Here is a 13,711-nt window from a genome sequence, read left to right as displayed (position 1 = left end):
TGCATCTTTCGAGGCCCCAACTGGATGAGTTTAATTTTCGTTCACCAAACCTGGCCTCACACGCCATACAGACGCCCACTTTCTGTCCGTAGTGTGGTGTTAAAAGCAAAGGATAAAAACCGTTTCATTTTGCACCCTACCCAAATGTGGCCAGCGCCCCACAATAGTTTGCCCTTTTATCTACCGCACTTCACAGTAATAAAAATTTTAATACTATGCTCCCGAAAGCACCCTCAAAGGGAGGAGTCGAAGGAGGTCTCGAATGTCAGGCCCGTCAGTGGAAAGCCATGAGCATGACCTGAAAGATAGTTTGAAGATTGTTTTCCGCCTCAAAAAAGCCTGCCAAGTAGGCTGGCCTTGACCAACCGGCCTTCCCGAAACGAGATCGTCAAACGAAAGCTGTCACCTACTCGACCACCTTTCTCCTGCACAGCGTGGTTCGTCGGTTGAGATTTAGCCACCGATTTGCTCGATCCCAATGTAGAACCAAGCTCCAGGAAAGCCCACGACCATCGTAGCCTTACAATCTTGGTGCATAATCGCTTTATCCGCAAGATCGGGGGACACGTTTTTCCCATAAATTGATTACTTGCTCTCATTTTCTGATCATTACTTAGCTATAGGAAAATTGAATTTTAAATCAACGAAAACATTGTTTTAATGTCAAGCAATTAGGGGTAAAAGTTGTGCGTGTTTTGCTCATTCGTTTGCTTCTCTTTCGAGGCGAGTTCGCGCGCTGTGTCTCGAGCGCTAAGGATCCCAAATACCGTTCGTTGCTACCAATTCGCCCAACGCGGTCCGGTTTGGATGATTAGTGAATATCTGTAGTGATTTTGTCATCTGGCCCATGTTCCTTCCGTTTCTTTCCTAGGCCGCTCCTCGTTCACCATACCTTCCGATCTGACTTGAAGCAATTTGAGGAATGATGTAGGCCCGCTTCCCAGTAATCTTGTTCCTGCTTTCTTCGGCCACGCTGCGCTGCTCGTTTACCCCGCAATGACGGGTGTTGCGCGGGACCAGCCTTCGAGCTTTTGCTTTCCTCCTAAATCCGAACGCTCCGGGCGATCCGGAGCGTGTCTTGTGTGATCAGCATCGTTCAGACACAGGTTTCCCCAAACTCTTGAACCCCGAGCCAAGAGCAAGCCGAGCTGCAAGCCGAGCTTTGACCACACACTGATGTGCGGCCTTGCATTGGTCCTACGGAGCTGAAACTTTGCAGGCTTCAAACGGTTTCGTCGATAAGAAGGCGGTCTCACACCATCTGTTCACCGTTGCAGCCCACTGTTATTTGGTGCCGCAGGACATGAAACAACAGTCCCAACATACCTATAGGGTCACCCTGATCATGAACTTCCCCCTGCTAATCACTGCCGCAACGAGGAGGCTGGTGTTTTTTGTGTTAGTTCCTTACGATTCAAGTCGCCACAACCTTCCCGAAAGTGGTGGCGTATGGAAGCGTTCATCAAAGTGAAAGGAACATGCAGCCCAGTGGAGATCCTTTTGTCCGCCTTGGATTGCGGAACCCTTAAAGACACTCTCATAGGGCAACTGCACCTGCGACCGGGTCATACGTGGTGGCCCTCGCAACCGTCCGTTCACGCTGAATAAACTGTCGAGGCTTATCTATCTGAGGCCATGCCGAATGGGAGCGAAAATGTTAAACGAATACAAGAGAAAGTGTGACTGTGGAAGCTCAAATCAAATTATAAACGGCCATTAGCCATTATTATGCTACCTTTTGTGCCATTATAAAATAATAAGCTAGTGACACCGATCGGATTAGCTACTGGGGTTCCTTGTTTTTTTTCGCTTCAACCCCTGACCAGCGTCCCAGTGATGCTCCGTCCACCGTTTCCTATCTGCTAACCCGACTAAGATGCTAAAAAGCTTCGTAAAAAGCCGTTAAGTCCACGCTGGTCACAGGCGCCACAGATTCGTCACGATCGTGGGTATGCGGGTGCGCTTGAGGCGCTACTTTTCGCAGCTCATTCCAGCCCCAATTCGCATACAATGGGCATCTTTTCCACGGACTAACACGAAACGGCGCGACAGCCATGAACCTTGAGCCGCCACGCGGATTTAACAAAGCTTCACATCCGGCATAATATGCGAAAATACCAACGCACGGGACGGGATCAGTACACTTCTAATTGTTTTACCCCGTCTGGCTCGTACGTTGGCAACGCGGTTAATTTGGAGAAAGTAAGGCCGCCGCCTGGCGCCCGGATTAATGGCACTGTAGAGGCGACTAAATTTGCCGATTATCATACAAATTAATTGGCCACACCTTAGTGCCGGGAAAAAAAGATAAGTGCAACATTTGCATAAAGGTTGCCGCTAACAGATTAGCAGACAAATACGAGCAGATAACCGAACCCAATGGTTTGCAAAAATGGAATTGATTAGGAAGATGTCTGTAACTGGTATATAACATTTTATTTTTATTCTCGTTCCAACTACACCGCTGCGTTTGTGTTTCTCCGTCGCTTGAATGATAACAGAATGGAAAATGACCCGTAATTGTCTGGTGCCTTGAACAGCGAAAAAGAATGACCATCCCTATTGCTTCATTGATCGGCTGCTGTTCGTTTTATTCTGGTGTGATAAAAAAAAATTGAATAAATTCTGCGTCTGTTTCATAAAATGATCCAAGCATCGGTGCAATAGTCTGGCTTCACAGCTTCACCATGATCCGCCCGGCTGCTCACAAAATAATGAATAAAACATATCCTAGCCAATCTACCTCACCGATCGCTCGAGCTCTGCTTCAATTATGCACCGATCTCCGATCTCATCGTATCGATCGAGCTGCACATTTGACTTCGTGCAACTTGAATTTATTTACATTAGAGCGAATAGCTTAAAAACAAAACGTAACAGTATCCGGGGCAAACGCGACGTTTTGAACGAACTGGAAGGAATACATTATGGGTGTAAACATGTTCCGCCTCTCTCCAGCGACTCATCGATCGAGAACTGCTTCCAGCAGAAACTCTTTCTCAACAGGACCTCTGCCACCCTCTCCTAACTTTAGCTTCTGGCATCGTTGATTGTAGCAGGTACGCGCACCTCCAGCCCGTGTAAGTCTTTGGAGAGCGTAATCTGGCAGCCGAGCCGCGAGGTGTCGGTCAGCTCGTACGCCAGATCCAGCATATCGAGCTCTTCGTCGCTCGGCTTCTCCGGTAGCCGATCATAGTCTGGCTTGGAGAAAATCAGATGGCAGGTCGAGCAGGTGAGTGTCCCCTCGCAAGCACCGAATCCTTCTAAATCGATACTATTGTTAACCACCACGTCCAACAGCGAGTCGCCAACCTTGCCCTTGGCCTTAACACGTTCCCCGTTGGCTCGCACGAACGTCACTTCAACCCTGGAAAAGAAAAAATGAAAGCCGCATTTAGGGGTCCGGTATTTTTCAAACACAATACGCAAATGTGCATTTGATGTGGGTCGCAAGTCGCACGATAAAAGCGTTATCTTATCAGCAGCGCAACAGAGCACATTTATTTCGAAATACAGCGCTTCGAGTGTGGCCCATCCTTCTGTGCTAAACCTATCTTCCATCGGCGATTTCCAAAGATTGCAAATAACTGCATTCTGCAAAAGGTGATAATACATTATCAGGTGGTTCTGTTAGGTACCACTGCAACGCAAGCTTCGCAGCAAAATGTTGTCAAATTCGGATGGCAATTGGAAAAAACTGCAAGTCACACTCTTGTCATTTGTTTAGCTATCGGTGATGGGAACGAATCTGCGAATCACGAGAATTTGTAGGTGATGCTGATTGCCTGTTGGGTCCAGGGAGACGGACACAGTCAATTGCTTCACCAACACAGTTGCCATCAATTGGTTCGTTCGCAATCCGAATTTACGCCCTTAGCAGTGGGTCTAAAAATAGTACCAAAATTTAAATTAATCCTTGATCGCTGTGGTCAAGAAACTCGATTCGAGGTCTGGATAAATTGACCCTTGCCGAGCATCGTTTTTCACCGCTGACGCATGTCTCAGCTGGTATGCGCGTGCAACTTTCACTTTTAACTGCCTCCGAAAGGGACTAGCCCTCCGTAAGCTATCCCTTCTAGCCCTTAATGTACTTGCTTTCGTTGACCCGACCGACGGAAGGATAGCGCTTGACAAAGTCTGGCACACCCAACTTTTACTTACTCTTCGCTTTGTAACTTTGGTTGCGAGGTGGACAGTAACCTGGCCGTGCTGTATCCGAGTGTATGGGCGGTGCGTTTACCGATCGTCGTACTGGTGCTGGTAGGGATGGCTTGGGTCGCACGTAACCCTCGCATCGAGGCCCTCCGCGTGAGCTGCAGATAGGCGCGTGATGTAACCGCTAGTCGGAACATGATGAAATGTTCGAAATCTCTGTGGTCTGTCCCCTTCGTCGATCGTCGTCTGGTATCGCGGTTCGAGTGTGAGATGACAGCGACGGAACTCGGTCGATAACTTTGCAACACACATCAACGATCTAGCCGACTAGCTTTATCACGTCATACCACCGGCAGACAGCAGCGGGGCCAAATTGTGTGGGGCACTTATTATTTGAACACAATCAGTTCCGGGTTGTCCGTGAATTAATGTTGCGTTCACAACACAACATTCCCCAGCGAGACTCGTGGTTTTCCGTTTTGACAGCAGTGGCTCTCAGTCACTCAGCTGCTTTTACTTTTGACTACTCAAAGATTGACAGTTGTTTGTTTTGCTTCGTGACTGAAATTCCTATTGCATTGTTTTGCTCGCCGTTGTGTAGTGCCCATTAGAATTGCTACGCTTTAAATGTGGTACCTTACGAACGTAAAATCAGGTAAGTACCAGCGGATCCCACTGGTAGAACACGGATACATTGTGATTTCCGCTCGACAGGTTATGTTTATTACCTGGTTCATACCGGCAAGCACACAGTGGGCTTGGCATGCGCGGATCTAGTGATAAAGGACGATGACTCCATCAGCCGGATTCATGCCGTACTGAAGCCACATGAAGATGGGCTGAATGTGACCGACAGTGATTCCCAGTACGGCACTTACGTGAATGGAAACATTGCCAAGTTAGTGCATATTCCGAAAGAAACGGCCACAGCTCTCTCCCCGGGCGACACGGTACAATTTGGACGCGGCGGAAGCGTGTGGACCGTCGGCTGGACAATCTTTCGGTGCCTGATTTCAAACTTCGAATTGACGAACGAGCTCGCGAATCTAATGAGAAGGACTGGCATCCGACTGGTGTCCTCCTATTCTTGCGCCGTGACCCACTTAATCACACCGACGTTAACCGTCGTCACGACGAAGTTGTTGCAGTGTCTGATCGGTCAAGTAGCGATCGTCACCCCGGAATACTTCAAGGCAGTTGAACAGTCTATAGAGAACGGAAAACAGCTGCCGAATGCGATCGACTACAAGCCGGAGTGTACTGAAGCGTACATTAGAAGCGCACCGAACCTGATCGAACCGAATCCTTCACGCCGCCGGATGTTCGCGGGAAAACAATTCATTTTCTTCTGTATCACGCTGTTCAACCAGTACGATGATATAATCAAGCTAGCGGGCGGCCTTTGTTGCTGTGCTGTACGTGAAAAAGTCCTCAAATCGCGCTGTCTCAAACCGAACGTCATTGCGATCAAAAGCAAACCAACAAATGAGCCGCAGTTGCAAAACTACAACTTGTTCGACAGCTACATTACAATGAACGGGCGACGGATGGTGCCGGACAGTGAAATATGGTTAGCAATACTGTACGCTTCGATAGATAAGCTCTGCAATCCGGATTACAGCTTTGCGACGAACGTGAAAGTGTGCAAGCCGTACGGGCCAGCCGTATGCAAGGCGAAGCTTCTGGCATACAGTGCCGAAGAAACAGCTGCAAACTCCCAAGTACAATCGGTATACGCGACGATCCCTACCATTTTCGAGATGCAGCCTGCGACTGGGTACGACGAATCCTTGTACTACACCGCACCGTCAGGTTCCGCGACATCGGAACCGATGTTTTTACGGCGCTCGTTACGTATCACACGACCACTCAGGAAACGGTTAGCCGATTCGGAGCAGGTTGCTGACGACGCACCTAGTGTGCGCACCGATGATGGCACAGCCAGTGTATCGCCGGAATCGAAACGACCCGTGAAGAACTGCACTGCCAGCGTAAGCGATTCGAAATCGACGGTTATGGCGAGTAGTGAACATGGTCCAGCGACTGCCGAAAGTGGGGTGACCGTTCCCGAAACACCACCATCGATCGTTGACAATGCAGATCAAGGATCAAGTCAACGACTATCGGAAAACAACCAACAAATGGATACACGGCCCAGAAATGAGGAACCGCAGAATGGTGACCGGTTCACTTTTAACGACCAAGTATAACTTTTAACCATTCACTCAGCTTGAATCTGTCCCAGTTAATTTGTCAACATCGTCAATAAATAGCAACAATTATTCATCTCCAAAACCCTCAGTCAATGATTCCTCATAATTTCGTTTCCGAAAGATAGCAGGTCTCGAAATCATCAAAAAATACAAGACAGTACTTGTACGCCACAGGGCATTCGGTGAGTTACTTGTTTCGCTTCTGTCAGCCCAGCCGCTGACAGTTGTCTTGTTTCGAATTGAAGATCTTCTCTTCTGCATTAGCGGTTTTCGGGCCTCACCGTTGTGTTTTGTCCATTAGCTTTGCTACGATTCAAATGTGGTATCTTAAGAGCATAAAATCAGGTAAATACACACGGGTACTGCACATAGAACACGGATACATTCCGATTTCCTCACGGCAGGTTGTGTTTACTACCTGGTTCATAGCAACAAACACATAGTTGGCCGGACAAATGCAGATCTGGTGATAAACGACGACAAATCAATCAGCCGGAATCATGCGGTTCTGCAACCGGATAGAGATGGGCTGAAAGTGACTGATAGCAATTCTCGCTACGGCACTTACGTGAATGGAAACATTGACCCTAAAGCCCGCATTCCGAGTGAAGCAGCGACAGTCGTCTTCACGGGTGGCACGGTACAATTCGGACTCGTTGGAAGCGCCTGGGAAGTCGGTAGAGCCGACTTTTGTTGCCTTACGTCAACCTTCCAGATGACGACCGAGCTCGCGAATGTATTGAAAAGAACTGGCATTGAAGTCGTCTCCTCTTTTTCGTCTGATGCAACACACCTCATCATGCCAACGATAACCGTTACAACGAAGTTATTGCAGTGTCTGGTCGGACAGGTGCCGATCGTCACTCCGGATTACTTCACAGCAGTCGAGCAGGCCATAGATGAAAGGAAAGAGCTCCCGAATGCGATCGACTACAAGCCGGAGTGTACTGAAGCGTACATTAGAACCGTACCAAGGCTGGTCGTGCCAAATCCGGCACGCCGACAGTTGTTTGATGGAAAACAATTTATTTTCCTCAGCGGCACTCTGTTCGCTCAGTACGATGAAATCATCAAGCAGGCCGGCGGCATTTGTTGCTGTGCTGTGCGTGAAAGGATAGTTAAATCGCACTTTCTTAAACCGAACGTGATTACGATCAAAGGTAAACAAGGAAATGAGTCGCAATCGCAAAGCTTCGACCAGATCGCTGGCTACTTGTCTTCGAACGGGCGTCGGATGGTGCCGGACAGTGAAATCGGGCTAGCAATTCTGTACGCTTCGACGGATAAGTTCTGCAATCCGGATTACAGCTTCGCATCGAACGTGGAAGTTGGTGAGCCGTTCGGACCAGCCGTAAGCATCACAGAAGTGCTGGCCAACGGCACCGAAGATCCTACGGCAGCTTCAAACGTGCAAGCTGGAAACGCAGTCGTTCACACTATCCCCGAGACGCAACCCGCCAGCGGGTACATCGAATCCATGCACTACACCGGACCGCCGGTTTCGCTTCCATCGAGTTCCATTACATCGGAACCGGAGGAGCCTGCTCTTGTCACACGACGACTATCGAAACGGTTGGCCGTTTCGGAGAAGGCAGCTGAAAAGCAAACTGATGATGACGCAGCTAGTGTGTCGCCGAAATCGAAACGACCCAGGAAGAACTGCGCTGCTAACGTGAGTGAGTCTTCGACGAAACCGAAATCAACGATGATTGACAGTAGTGAACATGTTCCGGCGGCTACTGAAAATAAGGTGACCGAAACACCACTATCGCAAATTCCAGCATCACGTTCTTCATCATCGCACCTAGCGTCTTCGGGATTTTTGGCGGTGAATCGTCAACCAGAGAAAGCACCAAAGGTGGCACACAAAAGACCGAATCTAGAGCTGGACGACGATCCCGATGCTCTGTTCAATTTTGGCGAGGTTGGTCAGAGGAAAAACCCACGCCTCAGACGTAATACATCTCTGGCCAGTACTAGCCAAGTGCCATCGCAGAACAACAACCGACTGGTTGGTTCTGCACGGTCGAGCAATGTGGCGCCGAACAATAGCGATCTGTTCGCGTTCAACGATCAAGAACTATCCACTCAGCGCACCTCAAAGCGACAGTTAGGATCCACGACTGCCGTTTCCGTTGCCAATTCGTTCAATAACCCAAGCAACACCAATGGGACCGACTGGTTAAAACTGCCTCCCGGCAATGATCCATCGTTCTTTCGATATCAGAAGCATATCAAGCCGCTTCCGTTGTCCGCATCGGCGTGGCTGACGAAGGTAGATCCCGATGATTGCTCCGTGAAAATCAAGCAAGAAGAGTACGATGCAAGTAGCTACACTGGCAAGTGGCTCGACGATATACGCGACATCACTTGTGTAACTGAAGTAAGTATGAAGCTAGTGCCTCATCGACCACCGGAAAACGGCTGTGGAGAACGTTCGTACATTACACCGAATGAAGGGAAAAACTTCAAAGCTTTCGTAAAGGTAAGATACTTTTGGGGTAACTTGGCTATGTTATTAAGTGTGATTATTTTATTCACAGAAACAGAATTACCTGTCGCAGAGAACCACCCCGGTTGCGCCCCTGCGATGCGTTTGTCCTTCTGAGGATTGCGAGTAAATTTGAGTTGAAATTGTTTAACTCATTAAATACAAATAAACTTCTTCGCTGTTCAGGCCGTTTCATTCCCCGATGTTTACTAGCAGTAAGAACTGTTCTTTAAAAAACTTTACAAAATCCCCGGAAGATAAGCGATTGTACTCTTTCATAAGCCGCACATTAAAATCACCGAATTGTGATTCCGATACGAAACCAGTGGCCGCCAACTTCATGTTTGCGGTCCGCTGCGATCGCTCTTCGATGAGGAATTGTTTCACTTGAAACTTCGACTTAATGTAGTTTAGCTTTGACTGATCGAGCGACACTTTCCGGGCTCCGGCGGTACTACGTGCTGCTTTCGGTGCATCGATCCGCTCGCCCGTGTCGGATCGTAGTGCCTCCAGAAGCATCGCTTTTGGCACAGAAGCAAGACTCTCTTCCTCTACCGGTCCATTACCATCCGCTTCGTCAGCTACTGCATTCAGCCGTTTTATAGCATCGTCGGCCTCGTCCGTTCCTTGGTGTTGCAGTAGGTTGAAAATGTTAGATTGCTCGAAATCACCAATGAGCGCACCAGCATCGGCAGTCCGGACAATCTCTTCCTCGTACTGATCACCGATCCATTCGGCTAAATTCGCTGGCAAGCAGTACCCTGCTGGTAGCCAACTACCCATCGTAGCGCACTCTGGAAGTATCGGCAAGTGAGGGTACAGCTCACCATAGTACATGTTAACCCGTCGGCAGATGCTCCTGGCCAACAGCCACAGTTCTCCCATCAGGGCCAGGAACATGCCGTTGTGGTGGAACAGAAAGGCTCGACTAATTTGCTTCAGCTGGTAGCGGGCAGCTTCCTTTGTAAGCAGCACGACGCGCATTAGCAACTTGGCCATGCCCTGCAAGCGAACAAACAGATGCTCGAGATTGGAGCGGACGGGTAAGCTCACCATCTTCTCGATGTAGCTCGACTCGGAAAGGAAACTATGAAAGTTGGTAATGTCACGCAAAAGATCGAGGTTTTTGATACGCAGCAGCGTCTGGTTAATGCGGCGCATGATCTGGAACCCATGCATATTGCGCAGACGGTCTTTCCACTTGTAGCAAAACCGAGAAAGGTATGCCGCGGCTTTTTCAAATTTGTGTAACGCGGCAAAATAGTTAACCATCTTGCCACTCGTACCCGTCAGGGCGCATATTTCTAAAAGGTGGTAGAGATTGATTAAATTTCTAAAACACGAACATCTACCGATTGTATTTACCGTTCTTGATGTGTTTCGAACTACATTCCATATTCATCAAAGCAGGAGGTACTAGATCAAGGCGGTTCCACAATTCCATCGTGCAGTTGCGTTAAACCAATGATAAACTAACTACCACGGTTTTAAATTACGATAACACGCGGTACAGCGAGACTTAACTTTCAAAACACCAAAAAAACATGTGAGCGCCTCAAATCGAGAAACGTGAGAGCCCTTTCCTGACACGAACAAAGTGAAACAGCTGTCAACTGTCAACGATCTGTCATATCGCTGATGCGATGAAAAGCAACGAAACAACTCGCGAATTGATCAATTTGGCTCGTCATTGCGTCCAAATAGTTTTCAGGATCTTCTAGTGCGGACGGTTATTGTGCCGATTTCTCGTGCATACCCGTTAGAGAATGGGACAGAACCAGTCGGGCGGAAGTGGAGGTGATAAAAAGGATGATAAAGATAAGAAGAAAAAGTACGAACCACCAATTCCGACACGGGTCGGTAAAAAGAAGCGCAAGGCGAAGGGGCCAGATGCGGCCCTAAAGTTGCCACTGGTCACGCCACACACCCGATGTCGGTTGAAGCTGTTGAAACTGGAGCGCATCAAGGACTATCTGCTGATGGAGGAGGAATTCATTCGCAACCAAGAAAGACTGAAGCCACAGGAGGAAAAGATCGAAGAGGAGCGCTCGAAAGTGGACGATCTGCGCGGAACGCCGATGTCGGTCGGGACACTGGAAGAGATCATCGACGATAATCATGCGATCGTTTCCACGTCCGTGGGTAGCGAGCACTACGTCAGCATCTTGTCGTTCGTCGACAAAGACCAGCTGGAACCGGGCTGTTCGGTGCTGCTCAACCATAAGGTGCACGCTGTGGTCGGTGTCCTCGGGGATGATACCGATCCCATGGTGACGGTGATGAAGCTGGAAAAAGCCCCGCAGGAAACGTACGCCGACATCGGTGGGCTGGACACACAGATCCAGGAGATTAAAGAGTCTGTCGAGCTACCGCTTACGCATCCGGAGTACTACGAGGAGATGGGCATCAAGCCGCCGAAGGGTGTGATCCTGTACGGTCCACCCGGAACGGGCAAGACGCTGCTGGCAAAGGCGGTGGCCAACCAAACGTCCGCCACGTTCCTGCGAGTGGTGGGCTCGGAGCTGATTCAAAAGTACCTCGGCGACGGTCCCAAGCTCGTCCGTGAGTTGTTCCGCGTGGCCGAGGAACATGCCCCTTCGATTGTGTTTATCGACGAGATTGATGCCGTCGGAACGAAGCGATACGATTCGAACTCGGGTGGAGAACGTGAAATCCAGCGAACCATGTTGGAGCTACTGAACCAACTGGACGGATTTGATTCGAGAGGCGATGTGAAGGTGATCATGGCCACGAATCGTATCGAAACCCTCGATCCCGCCCTCATCCGTCCGGGTCGAATTGACCGTAAAATCGAGTTCCCGTTGCCCGATGAGAAGACGAAACGACGCATCTTCAACATCCACACCGCCCGCATGACCCTGGCCACGGACGTGAATCTTTCCGAGCTGATCATGGCGAAGGACGATCTGTCCGGAGCGGACATTAAGGCCATCTGCACGGAGGCGGGCTTGATGGCACTTCGGGAGCGTCGAATGAAAGTCACCAACGAGGACTTCAAAAAATCGAAGGAAAGTGTGCTCTACCGGAAGAAGGAAGGAACGCCGGAGGGACTCTACATGTAAATCTGGGGCGATCGTATCTCAAGCATAAAAACCAATAAATAATCATGTTTTCCAACAGATTTATTGACCTTGCGCCTGACTTTTCTTTGCGTTTAAATGTTAAATTCGTCTTTCGAATGTTTAGACGAAAATGACTAGATTTAATTTACATCAACATAAATGTCTTGAAATTGAATCGATTCTATTGTGACTCATTGCTGTGAGCTTCGAAACCTAAATCAAGCAACCAAATTGAGAAGCTTGCCGCTTGACCAACCACTCAATCATCTGACTGACCCTTCTAGTAAGACACTTGAAGCTGTCGGAGGAGCGCATACAATGTTGGGCCATCAATAGAGTTTAACTTTAGATTTCGTTCCTATAAGTAGTAGTCAGCAGCGCCGACTTAAGTACGCATTATACTTCACCCAAGGCCGCATGGCGGGATGAAGATAGAACGATCAGTTGGCAGCTTATTTCAAGTCGACGGCATGATCGTTGTTAGTTTCGGTTTGCGTGTTCGGTATACTGAGGTGGTAGTACGACGCTACAAAGGTTGTGCTCTTCAAAATCATACTCTTAATGGCACAACGATGACTTCAAGCGAAATAATTCGAGCACATTTGGTTGGATGTTATTGAAAGTTATGAATGAAGGACATGGCAGGACATGCTAATAAACTGCCAAGATCTGCAGCAACTGCCAAGTTTCTAAGTTCTGCAAACTGCCAAGGAACCGGTTTCCCTCAGCACTAAGGGCTCCGGCGTATTTCAACCCACATGTCACATAATAATTAGATCGTAAGCTCTTTTCAATCATGAGGATACATATGCTCCTTGCGGCAAACACATTCCGTGCAACCAAAGCTTGTTCTTCAAGCTAGGCATTTTTACGACGGCTTAATATGCATTTTAAGACGCCGAACGGAAAGAGGCATTAGAAAAAGAAAAACAAACATCCAGACAGCATTTCTATCTCTGTGATTCTATGGTCTACCAAAACTAGTTTCGAAGCCGACATCACCTGCCACCTGGAGGCCGTGCGTTAATGATCCGTATAAAGCTTTGAGGTGACGTTGATCGTAGGGTCAGTTGGTTACCGAGCGTTGAGCCGTCTGGGCCGGTTCAACATTAACGCGTTTCCCATCGAAAAGCGAACTCCACGTGCGCCGCGTGGGTGTTGCATAAGACATTAGAGCATTAGAGGGACTGTATTAGGCTATGGTTCGCAGTTGATAGTGCCTCGTGTGCTTTCGTGCTAGTCGTGACGTATTTAGTTCGTTTGTGAGTAGTGATTTAATTTTTCTGTTGCTTACGCATGCTCTGAAATTGTGATTCATCATCTTTCGGATCTATAAGCGATTCAAAAATGAATGTTGTGGCACATCGCTTGAGAGGTGCTTCGTGGGTACTGACCTCGCTAGCGATACTCCTTTCCCAACAAGCTGATGGCCGAACATCGGACAAGCTGAAAGTTACCATGCCTCACGGTGGATCACTCGTTGGGAGATACCTTAACTCTTTCAGCGGTCACGGAATCTTGGCGTTCCTAGGAGTTCCCTACGCGAAACCACCGATCGGAGAGCTTCGTTTCAAGGTGCGTATCTGGATGATCGAGTCCCGGTAAATGGAGAAAAAATTAAAATTATAGCTGATTACTAACCTAGCGTACGGTGTGTTTTCATGCCATCAAAGTGTATTTTTCTTGTATTGGTGCAGAAAACTGGTTGTGCATGTCTCGTTGATATATCTTTCAAAACGTTTTTTTGTTCTGTGCGGCAAGCATAAATA

General features: G+C 48.5%; 6 protein-coding genes across 6 annotated transcripts in view; 3 read left to right on the top strand and 3 right to left on the bottom strand.

Moving 5' to 3' along the window:
* Positions 1 to 2,424: 2,424 nt before the first annotated feature.
* On the bottom strand, positions 2,425 to 4,596 carry LOC128272310 (adrenodoxin-like protein 2, mitochondrial). Its single transcript, XM_053010094.1, has 2 exons — positions 4,162 to 4,596; positions 2,425 to 3,367 (listed from the first exon to the last, which is right to left on the bottom strand). The coding sequence occupies exons 1-2, from the start codon at positions 4,350 to 4,352 to the stop codon at positions 3,031 to 3,033; spliced, it is 528 nt and encodes a 175-aa protein (XP_052866054.1). The 5' UTR covers positions 4,353 to 4,596; the 3' UTR covers positions 2,425 to 3,030.
* Positions 4,597 to 4,718: 122 nt separating this feature from the next.
* Positions 4,719 to 6,423, top strand: LOC128273096 (nibrin). Its single transcript, XM_053011014.1, has 2 exons — positions 4,719 to 4,810; positions 4,870 to 6,423. Exons 1-2 carry the CDS (start codon positions 4,783 to 4,785, stop codon positions 6,363 to 6,365), a joined length of 1,524 nt encoding a protein of 507 aa, XP_052866974.1. The 5' UTR covers positions 4,719 to 4,782; the 3' UTR covers positions 6,366 to 6,423.
* A 1,179-nt stretch (positions 6,424 to 7,602) lies between these two features.
* On the top strand, positions 7,603 to 9,047 carry LOC128270027 (uncharacterized). The gene is made up of 2 exons (XM_053007430.1): positions 7,603 to 8,853; positions 8,912 to 9,047. The coding sequence occupies exons 1-2, from the start codon at positions 7,603 to 7,605 to the stop codon at positions 8,987 to 8,989; spliced, it is 1,329 nt and encodes a 442-aa protein (XP_052863390.1). The 3' UTR covers positions 8,990 to 9,047.
* Positions 9,048 to 9,051: 4 nt separating this feature from the next.
* LOC128270026 (uncharacterized) lies at positions 9,052 to 10,303 on the bottom strand. Its single transcript, XM_053007429.1, has 2 exons — positions 10,225 to 10,303; positions 9,052 to 10,163 (listed from the first exon to the last, which is right to left on the bottom strand). The coding sequence occupies exons 1-2, from the start codon at positions 10,301 to 10,303 to the stop codon at positions 9,052 to 9,054; spliced, it is 1,191 nt and encodes a 396-aa protein (XP_052863389.1).
* Positions 10,304 to 10,575: 272 nt separating this feature from the next.
* On the top strand, positions 10,576 to 11,972 carry LOC128271344 (26S proteasome regulatory subunit 4-like). The gene has a single exon (XM_053008816.1). The coding sequence runs from the start codon at positions 10,626 to 10,628 to the stop codon at positions 11,940 to 11,942; it is 1,317 nt and encodes a 438-aa protein (XP_052864776.1). The 5' UTR covers positions 10,576 to 10,625; the 3' UTR covers positions 11,943 to 11,972.
* A 1,701-nt stretch (positions 11,973 to 13,673) lies between these two features.
* Positions 13,674 to 13,711, bottom strand: part of LOC128270025 (juvenile hormone esterase-like) — a 4,630-nt gene continuing 4,592 nt past the window's right edge. Inside the window, exon 7 of the mRNA XM_053007428.1 lies at positions 13,674 to 13,691. Coding sequence (XP_052863388.1) covers positions 13,674 to 13,691 — 18 coding nt within the window. The remainder of the gene's footprint in view (positions 13,692 to 13,711) is intronic.

Source organism: Anopheles cruzii, chromosome 3 (assembly GCF_943734635.1).
Source record: "Anopheles cruzii chromosome 3, idAnoCruzAS_RS32_06, whole genome shotgun sequence".
Taxonomy (NCBI): domain Eukaryota; kingdom Metazoa; phylum Arthropoda; class Insecta; order Diptera; family Culicidae; genus Anopheles; species Anopheles cruzii.
The sequence above is the reverse complement of the archived record's forward strand: the minus strand, read 5'-3'. Positions and strand labels throughout refer to the sequence as shown.

Bases quoted from the DNA above. Each gene is read 5' to 3' on its own strand.
- LOC128272310 (XM_053010094.1), bottom strand. From the start codon at position 4,352: ATGTTCCGACTAGCGGTTACATCACGCGCCTATCTGCAGCTCACGCGG. The intron at 3,368-4,161 runs GTAAGTAAAAGT...TTTCTTTTCCAG, and splicing joins CCAAAGTTACAAAGCGAAGA to GGTTGAAGTGACGTTCGTGC.
- LOC128273096 (XM_053011014.1), top strand. From the start codon at position 4,783: ATGTGGTACCTTACGAACGTAAAATCAG. The intron at 4,811-4,869 runs GTAAGTACCAGC...TCCGCTCGACAG, and splicing joins CCTTACGAACGTAAAATCAG to GTTATGTTTATTACCTGGTT.
- LOC128270027 (XM_053007430.1), top strand. From the start codon at position 7,603: ATGGTGCCGGACAGTGAAATCGGGCTAGCAATTCTGTACGCTTCGACG. The intron at 8,854-8,911 runs GTAAGATACTTT...TTTTATTCACAG, and splicing joins ACTTCAAAGCTTTCGTAAAG to AAACAGAATTACCTGTCGCA.
- LOC128270026 (XM_053007429.1), bottom strand. From the start codon at position 10,303: ATGGAATTGTGGAACCGCCTTGATCTAGTACCTCCTGCTTTGATGAAT. The intron at 10,164-10,224 runs GTAAATACAATC...ACCACCTTTTAG, and splicing joins TTCGAAACACATCAAGAACG to AAATATGCGCCCTGACGGGT.
- LOC128271344 (XM_053008816.1), top strand. From the start codon at position 10,626: ATGGGACAGAACCAGTCGGGCGGAAGTGGAGGTGATAAAAAGGATGAT.